The sequence below is a fragment of the Caloenas nicobarica genome, chromosome Z, assembly GCF_036013445.1.
Source record: "Caloenas nicobarica isolate bCalNic1 chromosome Z, bCalNic1.hap1, whole genome shotgun sequence".
NCBI lineage: Eukaryota > Metazoa > Chordata > Aves > Columbiformes > Columbidae > Caloenas > Caloenas nicobarica.
In genome coordinates, this window is record NC_088284.1 from 108,457,714 (window position 1) to 108,474,868 (window position 17,155).

The following is a 17,155-nucleotide window of genomic DNA, read 5'->3' on the forward strand; positions in this document are numbered from 1 at the left end:
CTTCCAGTTAGTAATCTAAGGATATAATTTGATGAGTATGTTGGTGACAGTGTAAATTATTTATATCTGGGGGGGGGGGTTTGTTCGCTTTGGTACCACTGTACTTAGCGTTATTTGTTTCCAAGGTTTCTGGCTCCCTGCTAGTGGAAAAGCTTTGTAGGAGTTACTGTAGCTGGACTGCCCCGTCTCTTGAGCTCTTATTTCTTTAACACTTCAAATTACGAAGTATATTTCAGCCTTACAGTCAACCCCTCCCTCTTGCACCCTTAGTGTGTGTCCACGCCTCAAGCTTTGGAAAATTGAATTGTCCACGGCGACAAGCGGAGAAATGTTAGCAGGGTTAGAATTAGAAATCAGGTATTGCCGAATTACATAAAAATGCTGCATCTGCCAAACCATTCATCTTTTCATTTATTTTTCATTGTCATAAAATATAACCAGACTTCTTTACAAAGAACGGTGAAACAACTGCACAGGGAAAAATAACTAAGGGTTCTGCATCATGAATAAAATCTGCGTAACTATGAAGCTTCCTTTCAGCTTAAATTTTGGAAAAGCCATTAGACTGTCTTTGTAGTTGTGGCTTGCAAAGTATCAAGGAAACAACTGCCCTGAGTTTATATTGTATGAGCTCCCAGTGGAACTCTTGATTCAGACAGGTTATGGTTATTTAGGAATGAAGTCTTCAAAAACTGAGCATTTCACAAGCATTTAAATAGGGGAACGATGTCCAGATAGATATTAACAGTACTTTGAGAACTGGCTGGTTAAACAATATCTCCTGGCTCTTTTTTTCCATGATCCCTTTTTCCCTGTCCTCTGAATTATGAGATTGGCTTTCCCTAACATAACTGATTGAGGGATTTTGAAGTTATTTTAATTTCTCAGCATAACTTGAGTATTAAAATGTCACCAAAAAAACCCCCACCAAAAACCAAACCACCAAACTCTGTGAGGCCATGATCTAACTAAAAACATTCTTTAAAATGTTTTCCATCAGGAGGTTCAGCAACATCTGATGACCATGAATTTGATCCATCAGCTGATATGCTGGTGCATGACTTTGATGATGAACGGACATTAGAAGAGGAGGAAATGATGGAAGGAGAAACAAACTTCAGTTCTGAAATAGAGGATCTTAACAGGGTAGGTAGCCTTAAGTAGTCTTAAAACAACCACCGCCCACAGTCTCACACAAAACATGTGCAGGTTTTTCCCCTTATATTCAGAATTTAAAAAAACCTCAAACAACACCACCTGTAAAACACTAATAGACAAATAGTACAGACGGGGGAAAGGGGCTGAGCTAAATTTACAGTTCTCAAAATTGGGAAAAGGAAACTGGTACATAAGTACTTAATAATGTATAACGCTGTACTTGTTTAGTTTCTTTTTGCTGGTATAGGATTCGTATTTTAGAGCCAATGTAAGTTAAAGTATGCTCTGACTAAACTTGTCTATTCCAGTGTTGTTATTTTCTAAAGCACTTGATTAATGCATATAGATTTTGATTAAAAAATCCATAATTTTACATTTATTTTGCATTTTTATACAAACATTTGTATAATCCTTTAGTGAAGCATTTAGGATATCTTCATTTTTAAGGTAGAGGGAACGGAGATGCTCAAAGCAGAGTCGTCAGCAGAGCTGGGATCAGAACTCACAGTTATTGTTAATGGTGATAAATCTTAAAATGTGTATCTTCTGAAATAATTGCATATAGGATTTGTTTGGCATTTTGAGGCTATGCTCTCACTTATGCATTGTCTTAAATTACTTCTCAGGCAGGAATAATATTATTAAATTACAAACTAGGCCCATTATAAATGCAAAGTGATTTAGATAGTGTCTGTGGCCTCATTGGCCAAAAAGGCTTCCAGAACAGATCATTAATGATTCTCAGATGCATATTTGATGTGCAAATCCTATTTAGTATAAATGATTATGCCAGTATAACTTCAAATTAATTCGGTGCATTTAAGCTACATTTTGAGTGTAAATGAGAATTTCTTTTTGGTAATTTCAGGTTTGATATTAAACGGTAAACATAAAGATAAATAAATAGTTTGTGAATCTAAATATACTTCATCTAGATTAAATGAGAAATGGAGCTCCACATGTATGTTATGTGGTTTTTAAGTTGAAAATATGTTTTTTCCCCCTCATATTTTAAGGAGTCAACATCTGGTTGTATAATTCTACCACCACATTACAACGCTTCATTTCTCACTGTATTTCAGCCATCAGTTTATTCCCTCATACCTTGGTTGTCGGGGCTGCAAGTTATAATTTCTCCGCGTGTCAGCTCTTTTGTGATGGGGACGGTGAGCAATGGGATAACGCAGATTCACGTCGTAGTCATGGATGATAGGCAAGCTAAATCTCAAAACTATCCTGGCTTTTTCTCTCCCTCGACATTTACACCTATTACTTCAGATTTCCCCCAGCCTGTGAATATGCCTGGTTTACTAGTTCAGCTCCTTCAGGGACGAGGTGACAGTCCGGTTTTGCAGGAGCATTTTCAAACCTTAATGGTTTCACTCCAGACTGTCATAAAAATGACACCTTCCTCTGAGGGTAAGGATCTTTTCTCCTCACCGGTTGGACCTGGTGAATCTGTAGTGCGTTAGTCCTTGAGGCTGAGCAGCAGACTGTCCTCGATCATACCCAGACGTGTAGTGGTGCGATTTTTGTATGTAGGAGCGTCTGTACCCGATGGCACCCAAGTCCTGGCTGAGCAGTGTCCCCTCTTCAGCAGCCAGAGACAGAGCCCAGGCTGGTTGTGCCTGGAGAACCACCCGAGAGGAGCTTGGAGCCGGGGGGGTCGGGCTCTGCTCCCCAGGAACAAGCGCCAGGACCAGAGGAAACGGCCTCGAGTTGCACCAGGGGAGGCTGAGGTTGGATCTGGGGAACAATTTCTTCCCCAAAGGGCTGTGGGGCATTGGAACAGGCTGCCCGGGGCAGTGCTGGAGTCACCATCCCTGGAGGGGCTGGACAGACGGACATGAGGTTCTCAGGGACATGGGGCAGTGCCAAGGCTGGGGAACGGTTGGACTCGATGATCTTAAAGGTCTTTTCCAACCAACATGATTCTGATTTCATGATCTCTGAGCGTCCTGAGCATCTACTGATGCTGCAGTTTTCCAAAACCCAGGAAACTTGGCAGCATAATTTTGGTAGCAGGAAACTGCATTCACATTTGTCTTGGAAATAATAAATGACCAGGCCCCAGCAAGCTGCAGAAACTCAAAGTCCTGCAGCTCTTTGCTAAGCTGCGTGTCCAGAGCATCCGCTGGAGTGTGACGTGGAGGATTTGACGTATCTCTGGTGCCTCCCTGCATTACTTAAAGATTTTTAAGCTTTCAGCTACCTTTTTCCATTTGTTGTTCCATAGAATCACTTGGTTTCTCCTTTTGGGGCCCTTCTTTTCAGGGAGGACTTTTGGGTTTTCTTTGGGTTATGCACCAGCATCCTCTTGTCTTGAAAGGAGAAAACCACACACGGAAGCACACAGTGTTTCTCCCAAATACTCTTCCAGCCTCTAGCAGGGTGCAGTTCAGGCACATATAAAAAAAGATGTTGTCTCTTTGTCCGTAGTGCCCGCCAGTCTTAATTTTCCTCCTCCTGTGGATTTGTCCATTTTTATTTTTAACCTTTCTAAACCTGGCATCCACGAGGCACGTGGCAGTGTTGTGCGGTTCATTTAGTGTGAGAAATGCATTTGGTTTTTCAGCTCTATTCCATGTTCATTTCAGTGGTTGTCCATGAGCTCTTCAATTACAAGAGTGTAAAGTCATTTGTATTTACCACCCCTGTGCTGCTTATGATACGGTTTTCTGTCATATCACTCCCCCTCACCTCTACTCCAGACTCTTGAGTTATAATCGATTTCTTGTTATTAAACATCTTCCCCATAAGAAATTCCTATGTTTTTTATGAGACTTGTTACTTTTTTAACCTTTCCTATTTTTGCAATATCCTGAACCAATAGAGAAATCATGATTTGTATTTTATCTTGGAGACCCTTAGGGCTTTTTGAATTGTGATGGACTATTTGAAGTTAAGAGGCTCCACCTGAGAAAAATGTTGTAAATACAATACCACTTCCTTAAAAACTTTAAAAATCTGATTATTAGCCAAGATGTAAATTGCATACTAAGAAGAAATATTTAGAGCAGACAGGCACCTCCAAATAATAAACAAAGGATTTGTTCTTGTCTGAGAGAGATTTTTTAAATGTTCTCTGAAAGTTTCTGCTCTGAAAAATCTCATTAGGGATGCCATGCCCTGCCCCCGAAGGCTGGAGACTGACCTATTAATAGTCATAAAATAAGTTTTTGGCAGACCTGGCAATTAATAATTTGTATTATTGATGACAGCTTGGGAGCCACTAAATTTGAGAACCAACTGTATCATTTAAATGTCTCTTCAGCGTGGACCAGCATTCTAAATATGAAGATTTTTAAATGTGCACATATTTTAGCAGATTTGCTTCCAGCCGTGGCTGGTTTTGTGGACAACTAGCTTAAAATTAAAATGTATGTGAATCTGTAAACATTACTGCCGTCTTTACCTGGATAGCAGGTGATCCTGAATGTAAGGTGATCCTTCACTCCCATCCAACCCCTCAGGTTTTGTTTTTTCCAGAAAGGGGAGAGGCACAGAGAGACACAGAGGGGCATTTTTCGTGGAATTTTTTATTAAAATGAAGGGTTGTAGAACTGTGTGGAAACGTCCCCGTAGCGCAAGTCCACAGACAAAGATTAAACTCTGTGTTCAAACCAGATACTGCAAGTTCTGGTCCTAATTCTGCTGAATCCTTGGAGACACTGCAAAAATCACTGCCTTGCACTAGGACAAGTTTCACCCTGCACAAGCTGTCCATATCTATGGGAAGCACTTGCTGGTGACACACATTTTATCTCTTTTTTTCCACAAATATGTACAAAATACTATTTTTCAGGTAGTTTTTGGGCCGTAAAGGGAGTACCAATGATATTTATTCCCCAAAGGAGTGTGTTCACTCTGTGTCCTGAGGGGTGTGATTGCAGTGCTTGTGTTTCCCTAAAATAGTAGTAAAGAAGTACCGAGGGAGGGATGGGGCACGCTGCCCTTTTAATGAGCTTTATGGCCCCTTGGAGAGAGTGTTGGTACGTGAGGTCCGCTTTAAATGTGTAAAGGACCAGGAAATAAAAAGTTCCCTCGCATAAAAAAACACGCATTTTTCTTAGGAGCTGAAACTTCAAGTTTTGACTGTCTGTTCATTTTGGAGTGGCCGTTCTTAGTATCCGTGGTCATCATCGCTCTGGTTTTACTGTCATGTTTAAATGCACAATTTAAGCTGTAGAGCAGATGTGGGGTGTGAGATATTTTTGTTAAAATCTCAAACTTTGTTTGGGTGTTTGTCAGGAAAGCGATATGCCGATCCAGGAGCTCCTGAGCCGTTATGGCTACGATGGTACCATTCCACTCCAAGAAGATGATGATGATGAAGATGATGAAGAGGAAGAGGAGGAGGGAGAAGACGATGATGATGTTGATAATGACGACAACAGTGGCTGTAGTGGTGAAAATAAAGTAAGTGTCTACGCTAATTTGAAACTGATTTTCATGCAGCCATTCTGTGCTGGACAACCACTCAATGCCAGGTCGTGACAGAAGTAATTCATTATATAGTTGATTTCAGATGCTTTATGTGCTGAACTCTTAATGTTTATTCTTAATTACTCATCTGTATTTCATCTGTATTATTCCAAACTGTTGCTGAGGCAAATTAAGGTGCATGTGCACGTATAGCATCATGTAATAAGGGATCGTAATTGTTCTTCAGAAGTAGTCTTGACTTCAAAACCGGAGTTTTAAATGCCTGGAGGCACCTTTATAGATATGGTTGAATACTTGTTTCAAGATGAAAAACTGATCTACTGAAGCTGAACAGTGAAGTGTGGAATTGAATTAAATGTGTCTCTGAGTATTGGAGATTGCTGCAAGTTTTCTAGCTTTGGCATTTTAAATTGTATTTGTTCAGCCTGGCCGCCCTGGTTGTACTTAAATTCTTAACTGAATCCAGTGCTTCAAAATATCTTTCCAAAATGTGTAGTTTTGAAATTAGCGTCTTTAAAATCCTGTTCTGTGTGCTCTTAAAAGAAATTTTCTGGCTTTAGAAGAGTCTTTTCTCCTTGCACGTGTCATACATATTTGTAACAATCTTGTCCTGCCCTGGGCATCACTGAAACTTCTCCATTACTGGTGGCATTCAGAGCTGCATCGTGAATTCCATTAAAATATGAAATCCTTTATATTGTCAGTAACAGAAAAGCTTAGGCACTCATGGAAATTGCATTACCTAATCTGGCTTTAAAAAGGATGCATTTTTGTTCTTTGGTATCTTACCCATTTTCGGATCTCTGGAATGCAAGGCAGAGACGAGGAATGATAGATCTGATTCAGAAAAGGAAGTTCTTAAGATGTACAAAGTCCCTTAGCAGATGCTGTAAAAGATGATTGCTGTTTGTATGGGTTGAATAGTTCAAAAAGAAGAAAGATGCATAATTATATACACTTGAGAAGGTGGAGATGGGGAGACGCTTGCATAACACGAAGTATGCAGAATTGAGGCACAAAAGTGATTTATTTTGTTGTGCATGGTGGTATCCTCTTGTGTCCTTGCGTCTTAATGACATCCTGACCCAGCTTCCATCTTCCATATTCTCAACCTCCTCTGTAGCTGATTTAAGATACCGCTGATCTTTTCTCTTGAACGGGTAAGTCTCCGTCTCTGGGGGGGCTGTTGGCGGCTGGAGGAGCCGCCTCTGTCCCTGCCCGGGTCCCCAGCGCTGGGTGACGTCCTGCAGAACCATGCGCCTTCCTGCCCGTCGCAGCAGCCCCTGGTTCAGCCTCATCGCAGACCTGGCACTGTGCTTGAGCTAAACATGTGTTTTCGCCCATTTTACCCCAATTTTGGGGTGCTGGGGAGGACCGGGCGCAGGGAGAGCCAGCTCACCCCATGTGCTGCTTTGCCTGGGGGTATGGGAGCTCCCGAACGCTTGCACGCTCTTAGCAGAGGCAGTAAAACACATCTGTGGGGGTGGCATGATTTTATAAATCATTCAGGCTTTCTCTGCAAGCGCTCCTCTTCCTACAGCTTATTTAGCTATACCGCACTTAGCTATTTTCTATTTTTAATCCGCTTTAAGCTGCACATGTGATATACTCTGCTGGGGAAGGTGCATATTAACATGCGCTGTGCCTCATGCTTCTGTGGTAGACCCAGCGAGTCATAAAACACAGAAAAAATATTGGCAACAGGCACTGAAATAGAAAACACTAAGATATTATTGTAACCTTTATAATTTTAATTTTCTTTAATTTTAATAATTCCCACGATTGCTCCGGTTTATTTTCTAATAAAAAAATTTGTTCTAATTTTTCATCTTTTAATGACTCAATGTACATACTCGAGTCTACTGATATGCTATTGCTGTGGGGTTGAACCACATTATTCACAGTAATTGTAATGGAAGGTGCAATTTCTGTTTGATTGAGAAAAGTGTAGCCAGTAAATAATACCTCCCCTTTTTACTGAAAATTCTACAGAAGGGTTTTAAAGACTGAAGTAAAATTTTAAGTTAAATGAAATTAGATGAAAACCACAAGGATTTGCTTGACTGATTTAAAAAAAAAAACTAGGTGTGATATTTAATTGTGGTTCATATTTCTGATTTGTGTATTAGAGTCCGAGTGTTAAACTGATCTGCTTAAAATCCTGGTCAATAAACAATGTGCTTACACATTTGTTGTGGCTCAGTCTGGACAGGCCACAATCTATACAGTCACTTCAAGTCAGATAAACGATATTTGGGTTTGATTTATTGACAATTTTGGAAAAAAAATTGCCAAATAGTGTTTGTCACGTACAGGAGATAGCTGATTTCTTGCTTGCTTTTTTATATATTTAAGGAGGAGACCATAAAAGATTCGTCAGGCCAGGAAGATGAGACACAGTCATCTAATGACGACCCAGCACCATCTGTTGCTTCTCAAGATCCACAGGAGATAATTCGCCCTCGTCGATGTAAATATTTTGATACAAGTATGTACAGTTTCGTACTGAGTGCAGTAGTCTCAATATGATTGACCTTTGGTTAAGAACAGCTCTAATTAACACAGAATTCTGTTTCTGAAATACGCATGTTGATACCTATAAGCATTTGTTTGTTCTCTTTAAAACACGGCTCTTGGTCACCATTCTGCTCAAGATAATAGGCAAGAGAAAGCCCTGGGTTTAGCTGAAGGCGAAATCTTCGCCGTGGGTAAGGAGCTCTGTATAAGGACAGTAGATACCCTCTATTCTTAAAAGAAGGGATTAAATTTGTGGAAAAATTTGAATTTCTACAGTTTGGAAAATGAGGCTGTCGGGCAGTGCAAACCCTTCCATGACTCTGCTCTGAGTGTTGTAACAATCCAGTTCGTGATGCTGCAAACTGGTTTGTGTGGATGTGCCCCTCAGAGAAATTCTCTTGTACGTGGAGTCCAGGTGGCTGTTCAGGATGGTATTACCTTAGGGTCGGAGTTTCAGCTCCCAGTTCACACTGAGGACGTAGGTACAAATATTTGCAAGTAGGAAACGCGCTGTTGCAGGTGGATAACCGCTGCACGGAGCGTGATTACCGTGCCAGGGCCTGGGGACACCGGGTTGTGTGCTCGTTCAAAGAAGGTGAGAGTCCAAGTGAAGGAAAAAATAAAAACTGAAATAGAACCCCTTATTTCTTCATTAATACAGAAAACAAAAGCAATGAAATCTGAAAAAGGCCAATAGATTGTTAAACCTGAAATAACAAAGGGGGAGATAACGATGGAGAAAATTTGCTTCAAGAATACCACACGCGATACTGTTGCCAGCATTGTGGACTGATTATTTTCTCTTTTTGTTTTCTTTAAAAATGCGGTTTGCGTCCATTTGAGACTGTTGAGCTAGTGTTATGTAGCCGCGCCTCTAGACAACTCTGATTTCTGTGGCAATCTTATTTAATGGGCTCTGAACCTCAGTATCAAGCTGTCCGCAGGGCCATTTGGACAACAGATATTTTACCTTTCTTTCATGGAAGTGACTGTCGCCAGTGTTTGAATTCCTCCTGTTCTATGTTTTAACAAACAAAAGGTTTCTTATGATACCTTGTACTTGATACTCATTAGCCGTGACGTTGTAGGAATGCCATTTTCTAACCCGTAGTTTATTTTAATCCAAAAATGCCAAGGAACCTCAGCACGTAGCTGTGCAGGGGATTGCAAATGTCTTATCGTGAACTCTGCTTTTTAAACATAGCATTAGCGTAATGCAAGCGTATTGCATTCAGTTTGGGGATTTTTACAATGTTCAGCTGTGTATAGAACGTAATTTCACGTACAAATAATTTTAGCGCTGCTGTTATCATATGCTGTACATAAAGTAGATATTGCAGTTGCTTTCAGTACATTGTGAAAGGCAACCAGCCTGTATATAAAAAGCTCAACATTTTTGTCAGTCCTTATCCAAAATAATCTATTTTTAATGCTGCTGTGCATCTCTGAGCGGTACATCCAAGCCTACTAAATCCCAGTAAGACTGAGAAAAGCACATTTGCAGATTCCTCGCACCTTTTGCTGTAGTTTTACCTTAAATTCAGCAGCAGCTGTTTGCAAAGGAAAAAGAACAGCGGGAACTGAGCCGGGAGCTCCTGCAAATGGTGTTGGAACCCACACGTGGATGCTGAACATCCGCGTAAAAATACTTTGAGAAAGTAACTTTGTAGTAAATCTGAATGTGGATCATCTCAAGTGTTTTAAAGCTGGGTGAGGGAAGGTAAATATTAAATAAGTAGTAGTAAAATTGATTTATTAATTTGTGTCTTAACTTTTCAGAGCCTGTCGTGTATCTTAATCCATTCTAAATGTAAGCATTGGGTGGGTCCTTTTTAAAACTGTCAGTACTGAAATATTTAGTATTGTCCCTCAAACTGCCGTTGTGTGGTTAGATGGGATGGTCCCCCCGTCACCCTTGACGTGACCCCCCCATCACAGCTCATTTTGTGTAAACGTTCCAACAATTTCTTGTAGATAGTGAAATAGAAGAGGAATCTGAAGAGGATGAAGATTACATTCCCTCAGAAGACTGGAAAAAGGTAAATATTAAGGGCTGTTAAAAAAGCCTGCCTCTCATGGATAATGAGTTGATCTGTTACCTAGTAACTCTGAGCTCTACTGATCATCCAAATCCTCTCCAGTTTTCCCCATAAATCTAAGAGTTTTGTTACTAAGAAGTGTTAAAGACCTCCCCAAACAGTCAAAAATCCATTAGCACGTAGTGCCCGTTAACTGTATTTTTAGATTTTGAACAATGAAGGTTTTAAGGGCTAAAAAAAGATGTGGTCGTTCTCTTGTTTGCTAACAAAAACCATCCCGGCTGTGGTTGCTTAACTTCTTGTTTCTGTTATTTCAAAACAGGAAATCATGGTGGGCTCTATGTTTCAAGCTGAAATTCCAGCTGGAATATGCAAATACAAAGAGAATGAAAAAGGTGAGGCTTAGCACTATTGCCCTTATCGCTGTGTTTGAGACTACTTTCCAATGGTGAGAAATAAAAGATTTGATTGATGTCATCTGTCTTGTAAAACAAAAGAGCTCCTTCAAGTGAAAAAATAACCATCATCTCAAACTGTACTTCATCCTATATTTCACCATCAGAGCTTGAGTCTTGGAAGGGGAAAACAAAAATTATGTTGCTGGCCTATTGCCTGTTGAATCCTTGTGTTCTAGTTTGGTAACGCAGCTTATGTTAACCTCTTCACTTAGTATGTTAAGTTTAGGTAAAACAAAATAGATCATAAAGAAATTACATTGCTGGAATTGGATTAACACGTTAAAAGAGGCAAAATGGTACCAGCAGCTTTGATTTTCACATTTTTAGCTCTTCAAGCAGTGTTAAAGAATCTCTTGTTCTACTTTGGGGTTTCTTCTAGGAACTTTTTTCCCCCTCACAACCAGAGCCTGTGGCTGTGTGCTGTCCATAGAATCAAGTCAGGAAAGGCTGACCCAGCTTAAACCCAGCTGGGAGCTTCGAAGAAGTAAATTTTCCTGTTCATTCAGCCCATTATTAAGAATCTGTTTACACCACAACTCAGTTTGAGACTGCGTGGCCTTTGTAGTTTTATGTAAGTTAGTTTTTAAACTCACCAGCACAAAACGCGATGCCTTCCTACAGTCCAAGTACGTACTCAAGTAGTAGCAGTTGTGTTGCTCCGAGCTCCAGGCTGCGGTAGCTACGCTGTGGCCTAATCTAGCCAGAAACGACCTAAAAAGAGCATCAGTTCTGCCACTGACTTAGGCCAGGCTTACCCTGAAGCTCACACGTTGTGCCAGGGAGATTGAAGAGAATGCGATGTAAAACTACATGAGGAGCTCCCATGAAAGATAGATAACGGCAAATCGGAAAACATCTGCTTTTTAGCTGTGAAGAAGCTGCTCTTTCCTGCTTCTGCCTGAAAAGAGAGCTTGAACTGTCTATTTGCCTGAGATGGAGTAAATTATGCTTTACTGGTCGCCTGCTTTTCCTGGTATTTACGCAGCTCTAAGTGGCTTTTGGCCTCCAGTAATAAAAAAGATCCAGGTGCTTTGTGCATTGCAGTCACCTGTATAAAACAGTTTTTCATCGTCTTGCGCACTGCTCTTGGCAGGACACAGAACCTGTGTCATGGGCAGAAGCCGTTGAGGGCAAAAGTTCCATTTTCACTCATCGTGCTAGGGCTATTCCAGTGTTATATACCAGTGGGGTTTTATATCTTCTGCCACTTCTTTCCTTCCTGCTGTGCTTGGATGTAATCTTTGACAGGACTCCAAATGGAATATTAAATGTCTGAGACACTATGTATTCAGTACTTTCATGTACATATCCCATCATGTTAGTTGTTCTCTAATGAAGGGGAAATTCTAATTGTAAAATTCCCAAACACTAAAAAGGCTGGTCCTTTCATGTCCAGTCCCGTCAGCAAAAGCACAAAAACGCTGGAACTCTTCAGAATAACCACGCTGATTTTGGGAATGTGTTCCGACTTGCTGCTGTGAGAGGAGAACGACCATGTAACGGGCACTAAACTAATTCCAGCTCTCTGAGAAGTGTGCCTGGAGACCAAATTAGCTGCTACGAAACAACTTCAGGTTATGAAAAATCTACAAAATTGTAAGAGATGTTTTCAGAGGATCAACAGTAGCTCTGAAAACCAAAAGGCGCTGAAGCCGCTTTGGGCCTGACCGACCCAGTCATTCGCAAACGTTGCAGTGCACTTAGCTTGGGTCATTAACGGCGCCTTAGAGCCACTTAGCAGTTATCTCCTGAAAAGAACTGTTGCTTCTGCTGAATTTTACATTATTTTGGTGTACTGGCATTTTAATCCTGTAGATTCTTCAAAGTAAAAATGGGAGATAACTCAGGGGATGTATCATTTGGCCATGTTCCTCCCATTAATTTCCATTTACTGTGGCTTCCCTGGTCTGAAACCTCATGTAAAAGCTCTGAAAAAATGGTAGAGATTTGGTAGTATTAAAATTCAGCCATCTCTACCTGAATGATTTTGTTTCAGAAAGTATTTCTTGGAAGTAGCAGGAAGGTCTGAACAAAGTTCCCTTTCAGGAGCTTCAGGATTTCTGGCCTCTGGGTGACACCTGGTTGTGTGTTTAGCACATTTTTGGTGCTGTGCATTTGGGGTTTATCTGACTGATCCTAATCGTCTTGCAAGAAAACAGATATCCTTGGTTTCTCTTCTGAAATCATTTTCCGTGTCTACCGGCTGGGAAAAGGCACGCTGGCACTAGCTTTAGGAGAGAGAATAAACTTCTGTATTGCTGTTTTAGCTTAACTTGGTGTTGTGTTTTCCCCCCGTGGTTCATCCAGTGTATGAAAACGATGACCAGCTGCTGTGGAATCCTGACTTCTTACCCGAAGATCGAGTGATCGAGTTCCTCAATGAAGCATCAAGGCGTACGGGGGATGAGAAAGGCCTGGATGCGATTCCCGAGGGATCACATATTAAAGACAATGAGCAGGTATATAAGACTAATTAGGATTTGTAGTTTAATATTGCAGAATTAATTATCCCTTTATTTTATGTTACTCCCAAGGATTAAAATTGCTTTTGAAACAGCTTTATTATTCCTTGTGGAAATAGAAATGTGAGGGGTTTTTTCATCTCAACAAATATTAGGCTTAGCATTGCTTGATGCATTAGTGCATTACTTTATATATAATCAATTGTGTATAAATGAGTTCTGTTCTTTCAGTTACAGATTTTTTAAAGCTGTATGAACGCATAGTTATTTTTTTTCTTCATAGAAAAAAACTTACCGGTTTTACAAAGACATGCGGTGGATGAAAATGTCAAAATACTTTACCTGGATATATACTTGGCTATGTAATTAGAAATTTTGAAATTTAAACAGAGGAATTATGTATTTGTACTGTCTTAATTATTTTGCATTCATTTAAAGAGTTTGGTTTTAATCTTTTCTTAATAGGTATTAGTGTTTTACTAAGTATGCTTCTGTGGCACAACATAAATTGAGTGGTATCCAGAATGTTAAATGCCTTCTTATCTTTCCAGGCATTGTATGAACTAGTGAAGTGCAATTTTGATACTGAAGAATCATTACGAAGGTTGAGATTTAATGTAAAAGCAGCCAGAGGTGAGCACATCCCTGAGAGTTAAATTTATGTTGTGGAACTCTGATTTGATTTGTTCCCCGGGTTTTGCTGTCAGCAGGCTGAGCTGACTGCGTGTAAGCCGTAGGTATCAGTGCCCGTTTAAATGAATCTGTTCTTCTGAAAGAATGGAATTAGCAGAGGTAGGATCAAAAGGTACACGCTCAAAGAGGGCACGTAAATTAACGTCCTGTCAGTAGAGCTTGATACTTGTATCTGCGACTTTAACAAGAAGAAAAAATTTAAAATTACTTCTTAGCACCTTGGGCATTTTGTTCTTTGGCCTTCTAGAACTTTTCAGTCGTCCAAGTTAATGGAACAACCAAGAAATATAAAATGAAATCATTCACAGTTCTAAATAAAGGAGAACAAGCATCTAAGCTTTTTCCTTAACAAAGTATAACTAAGACAACCCTGGTCTTAAAGACTCTTTGGAGCCTTCAGCGTTTCCTGCTTTGGTATTGATCTTTTTATACTCAAGGGAACAAGACACGAAGAGAAGGCACAAGTTATTTTCCTTGCACATCGATCTGTTGCTTCTGCTTTCAAACCTGGGGCTTCTCCAGAGCTTCCTGTGCAAATCACAAGACAGGAATGATCAAACAGAGAAGATTAGTTTGTCCTCCCGCTATTTTAAACCTTATTTATTCGTGACCTTAGGAATCAATAAGGCCAAATTATATTAAGTTCTTAGAAGTGTGGCTGAAAGTTATTAGGGGTTTATTCTGGTTTCTGTGGGGCCAAGATTTCCCACCCACTAGTGGGAGTTTTTTATTCTACCTGACTGGACTGAGCAGCCTGTAAAGTTCTCATTCCTCATTCCTTCTCCACAGCCACATTTCCCACCTACTTTACTAGGAGGGTGAATTTTCATTTTTGTACCGGTAGGTGAAATTTCTAGAGGAGGTTCTCATTTAGCCAGCAGACGGTGTGAGAAACTGCAATACCACATATGCTTTCTGTCACTTAAGTTTTCTTTCACTGGCCACAGGCTTTTTTGTTAAGTATTCTCTTTATTGCATTTCCTTGCTATAGAAGAATTATCTGTGTGGACAGAAGAAGAATGTAGGAACTTTGAGCAAGGACTGAAAGTCTATGGGAAGGATTTTCATGTGATCCAGGCAAATAAGGTAAACAGCGAATTCGAATGTAGTTCTCATGTATTTTTAAAGCAATGTAATTGTACATAAATTCTTATCCTCTTGCAAAAAATGTATTTAAATTCACCAAAATTTGCACGGCACCTGTTTCCTAGGTACGAACACGGTCAGTTGGTGAGTGCGTAGCATTTTATTACATGTGGAAGAAATCAGAGCGTTACGATTTCTTTGCGCAGCAGACGCGATTCGGAAAGAAGAAATACAATCTTCATCCTGGTGTAACGTAAGATGTGCATTATTTTTCTGTGATTTTACATGTTGGATCTAAAGCTTTATTTTATACCGCTCTAGTCTGAAATAGAATGACAGCCTAGGGATTCCATAGTGCCAATTTGCAGCAGGAAAACAGCCAGGGTGTAAGAAAAGCTCACTAGTGCGCATAGCGTAATTGCCAAAATACATCTATTTGAAATAGGGCCAACAATTCGCATTGAACAGCTATTTAATTGAGTTTGTTTTCTGTCAAAATGCTTCACAAGCTCAACATTTCTGCAAATATGTGGATTTTTTTAAGTGCTTGTTTTACTCTAAATACCTGTTTTATATCATACAAAGGCATTAGTCATTTGTTTCAGATGGGATTTGCAGTACATGCTGTAGCATAGTCTTGAAATGCATTGTTTAGCAAGAATTCTGGCTAACACGGGACCCTATACGAGGGCCTTTTTGGGTGGCTTTAGCTCCTTTTCCCCGTTCGTGTCTCCGCAAGGCAAAGAGGGAAATGTCCGTGCATAACTGTGTTTTCCTCTCAAATCCGAGTGAGTGAGCCAACATATTCTTCTGCCCTTCATTCCAAAGCTGTGATTTTTAGTATCCCATTCCTTCTGCTGACGTTCTCCAAGTCTTTTCACTATTATTTGTTCTTCTACTTTGTTCCTGGCTTCTCTGTCCTTCTTTTTAATATTATTGTTTCTTTAGACATTGTAGAACTGTGTGTTGGACCACTAAGGGAACTCGCAGTTTGTCATTCGGATTGTCTTATCTATTCTTGAATGATTTTGCAGATAGATGTGGGAATTTCGGTTGCAGTATCAGTTCTGGAATAATTATGTGTGAGGATCTGCTGTTTCTGGGGTTGATCCAGACTAATACCACATGTCCAAGGGCTTTACCAACCAGCTTTGGTTGTTTAAATCTTTCACAAGAGATTTACTGTTAGTGACCTAAATTGTAGGACCGTAATAGATTTCAGATATGGGATTGAAAACTCTGAAGTTTTTAATTTGCTTTTAACTTTACCCTTTCTGAGGTTGTATGTGTGCAAAAGTTATTGTATTTAATGGTATGTCACGGCTGCTGCAGGAAATTGTGGGAGCTTAGTACGAACCTGCCTGAGAGCGTCACTTTGAAAACACAGTCCCCAGCATTGCAGCTTCTGCTTGTACATCATCTAATGGGACTTGGCAGAAGCGCACGCTGAATTTATATAAAACTGGCCAACAAATTGGTCAACAAATATGTAGTTGCTGTGGCCAAACGTGGGCAGTTAGCACAGGAGATCTCGAAGTCGTCAACTTTGCAAGATAAATCTGTGCATTTCAAAAGCTGCAAACTGTGCATTGCTCGCGCTTGCGGTACACGCGGCGAGTATTTTTGTGCAAATACGAGTAACGCGGATCCTGAATGTGCTGTTTCTCTCGCCTAGAGATTACATGGACCGTCTGCTGGACGAGAGCGAGAGCGCGGCCTCCAGCAGAGCCCCGTCCCCCCCGCCCACCGCCTCCAACAGCAGCACCAGCCACTCGGAGCGGGAGGACCACAACGGTGAGTCCTGCCCTGCTCCTCCGCACCACGCGGCCGGCCGGCCTCTGCAAATAAGCGTCAAAGATTTTCCAGGGTGTTAGTGAAACGAAGAAGTAAACTCAGCAGCAGAGTCAATTATGCTGTTAAGCAGCACTCTTTATTTTAATCAGCGCTGGGAAGCTCAGGGGATCATCCTCCATCAGTGCTCCAAAGACTGGATGCTCTTGCCTTGCTTATATTCACATAGTTACTACATATGCATCACGATTTTTGAAAATTTTGACATACATCTATACTAAGAAATAATTGATGATGTTAGTTATAATTGTTTAGTTTCTTACTTACAATACATTAGTTAAATATAAACTAAGCACTCTGCTTCTAAACCATGTATTACTCAATCTGCTGTCTCCCTCTTGTCGTGCAGAAGGATCTAAAACTTGAAAAATATCCCCTGGTTTTGCAGGTGGTCAGAAAGCATTGATCATGGCAATGCTGGATACATCTTTTGTGACTTAATCAC

General features: G+C 40.4%; 1 protein-coding gene across 2 annotated transcripts in view; it reads left to right on the plus strand.

Annotated features, from left to right (window-relative positions):
* Positions 1-17,155, plus strand: part of MIER1 (MIER1 transcriptional regulator) — a 33,145-nt gene that overhangs the window by 12,639 nt on the left and 3,351 nt on the right. For both annotated transcript variants that reach the window (XM_065655396.1, XM_065655395.1), the window contains exons 3-12: positions 1,001-1,146; positions 5,410-5,577; positions 7,960-8,092; positions 10,096-10,160; positions 10,483-10,555; positions 12,926-13,077; positions 13,632-13,713; positions 14,765-14,859; positions 14,985-15,112; positions 16,535-16,653. In XM_065655396.1, coding sequence (XP_065511468.1) covers positions 1,048-1,146; positions 5,410-5,577; positions 7,960-8,092; positions 10,096-10,160; positions 10,483-10,555; positions 12,926-13,077; positions 13,632-13,713; positions 14,765-14,859; positions 14,985-15,112; positions 16,535-16,653 — 1,114 coding nt within the window. In that variant the 5' untranslated portion in view covers positions 1,001-1,047. The remainder of the gene's footprint in view (positions 1-1,000; positions 1,147-5,409; positions 5,578-7,959; positions 8,093-10,095; positions 10,161-10,482; positions 10,556-12,925; positions 13,078-13,631; positions 13,714-14,764; positions 14,860-14,984; positions 15,113-16,534; positions 16,654-17,155) is intronic.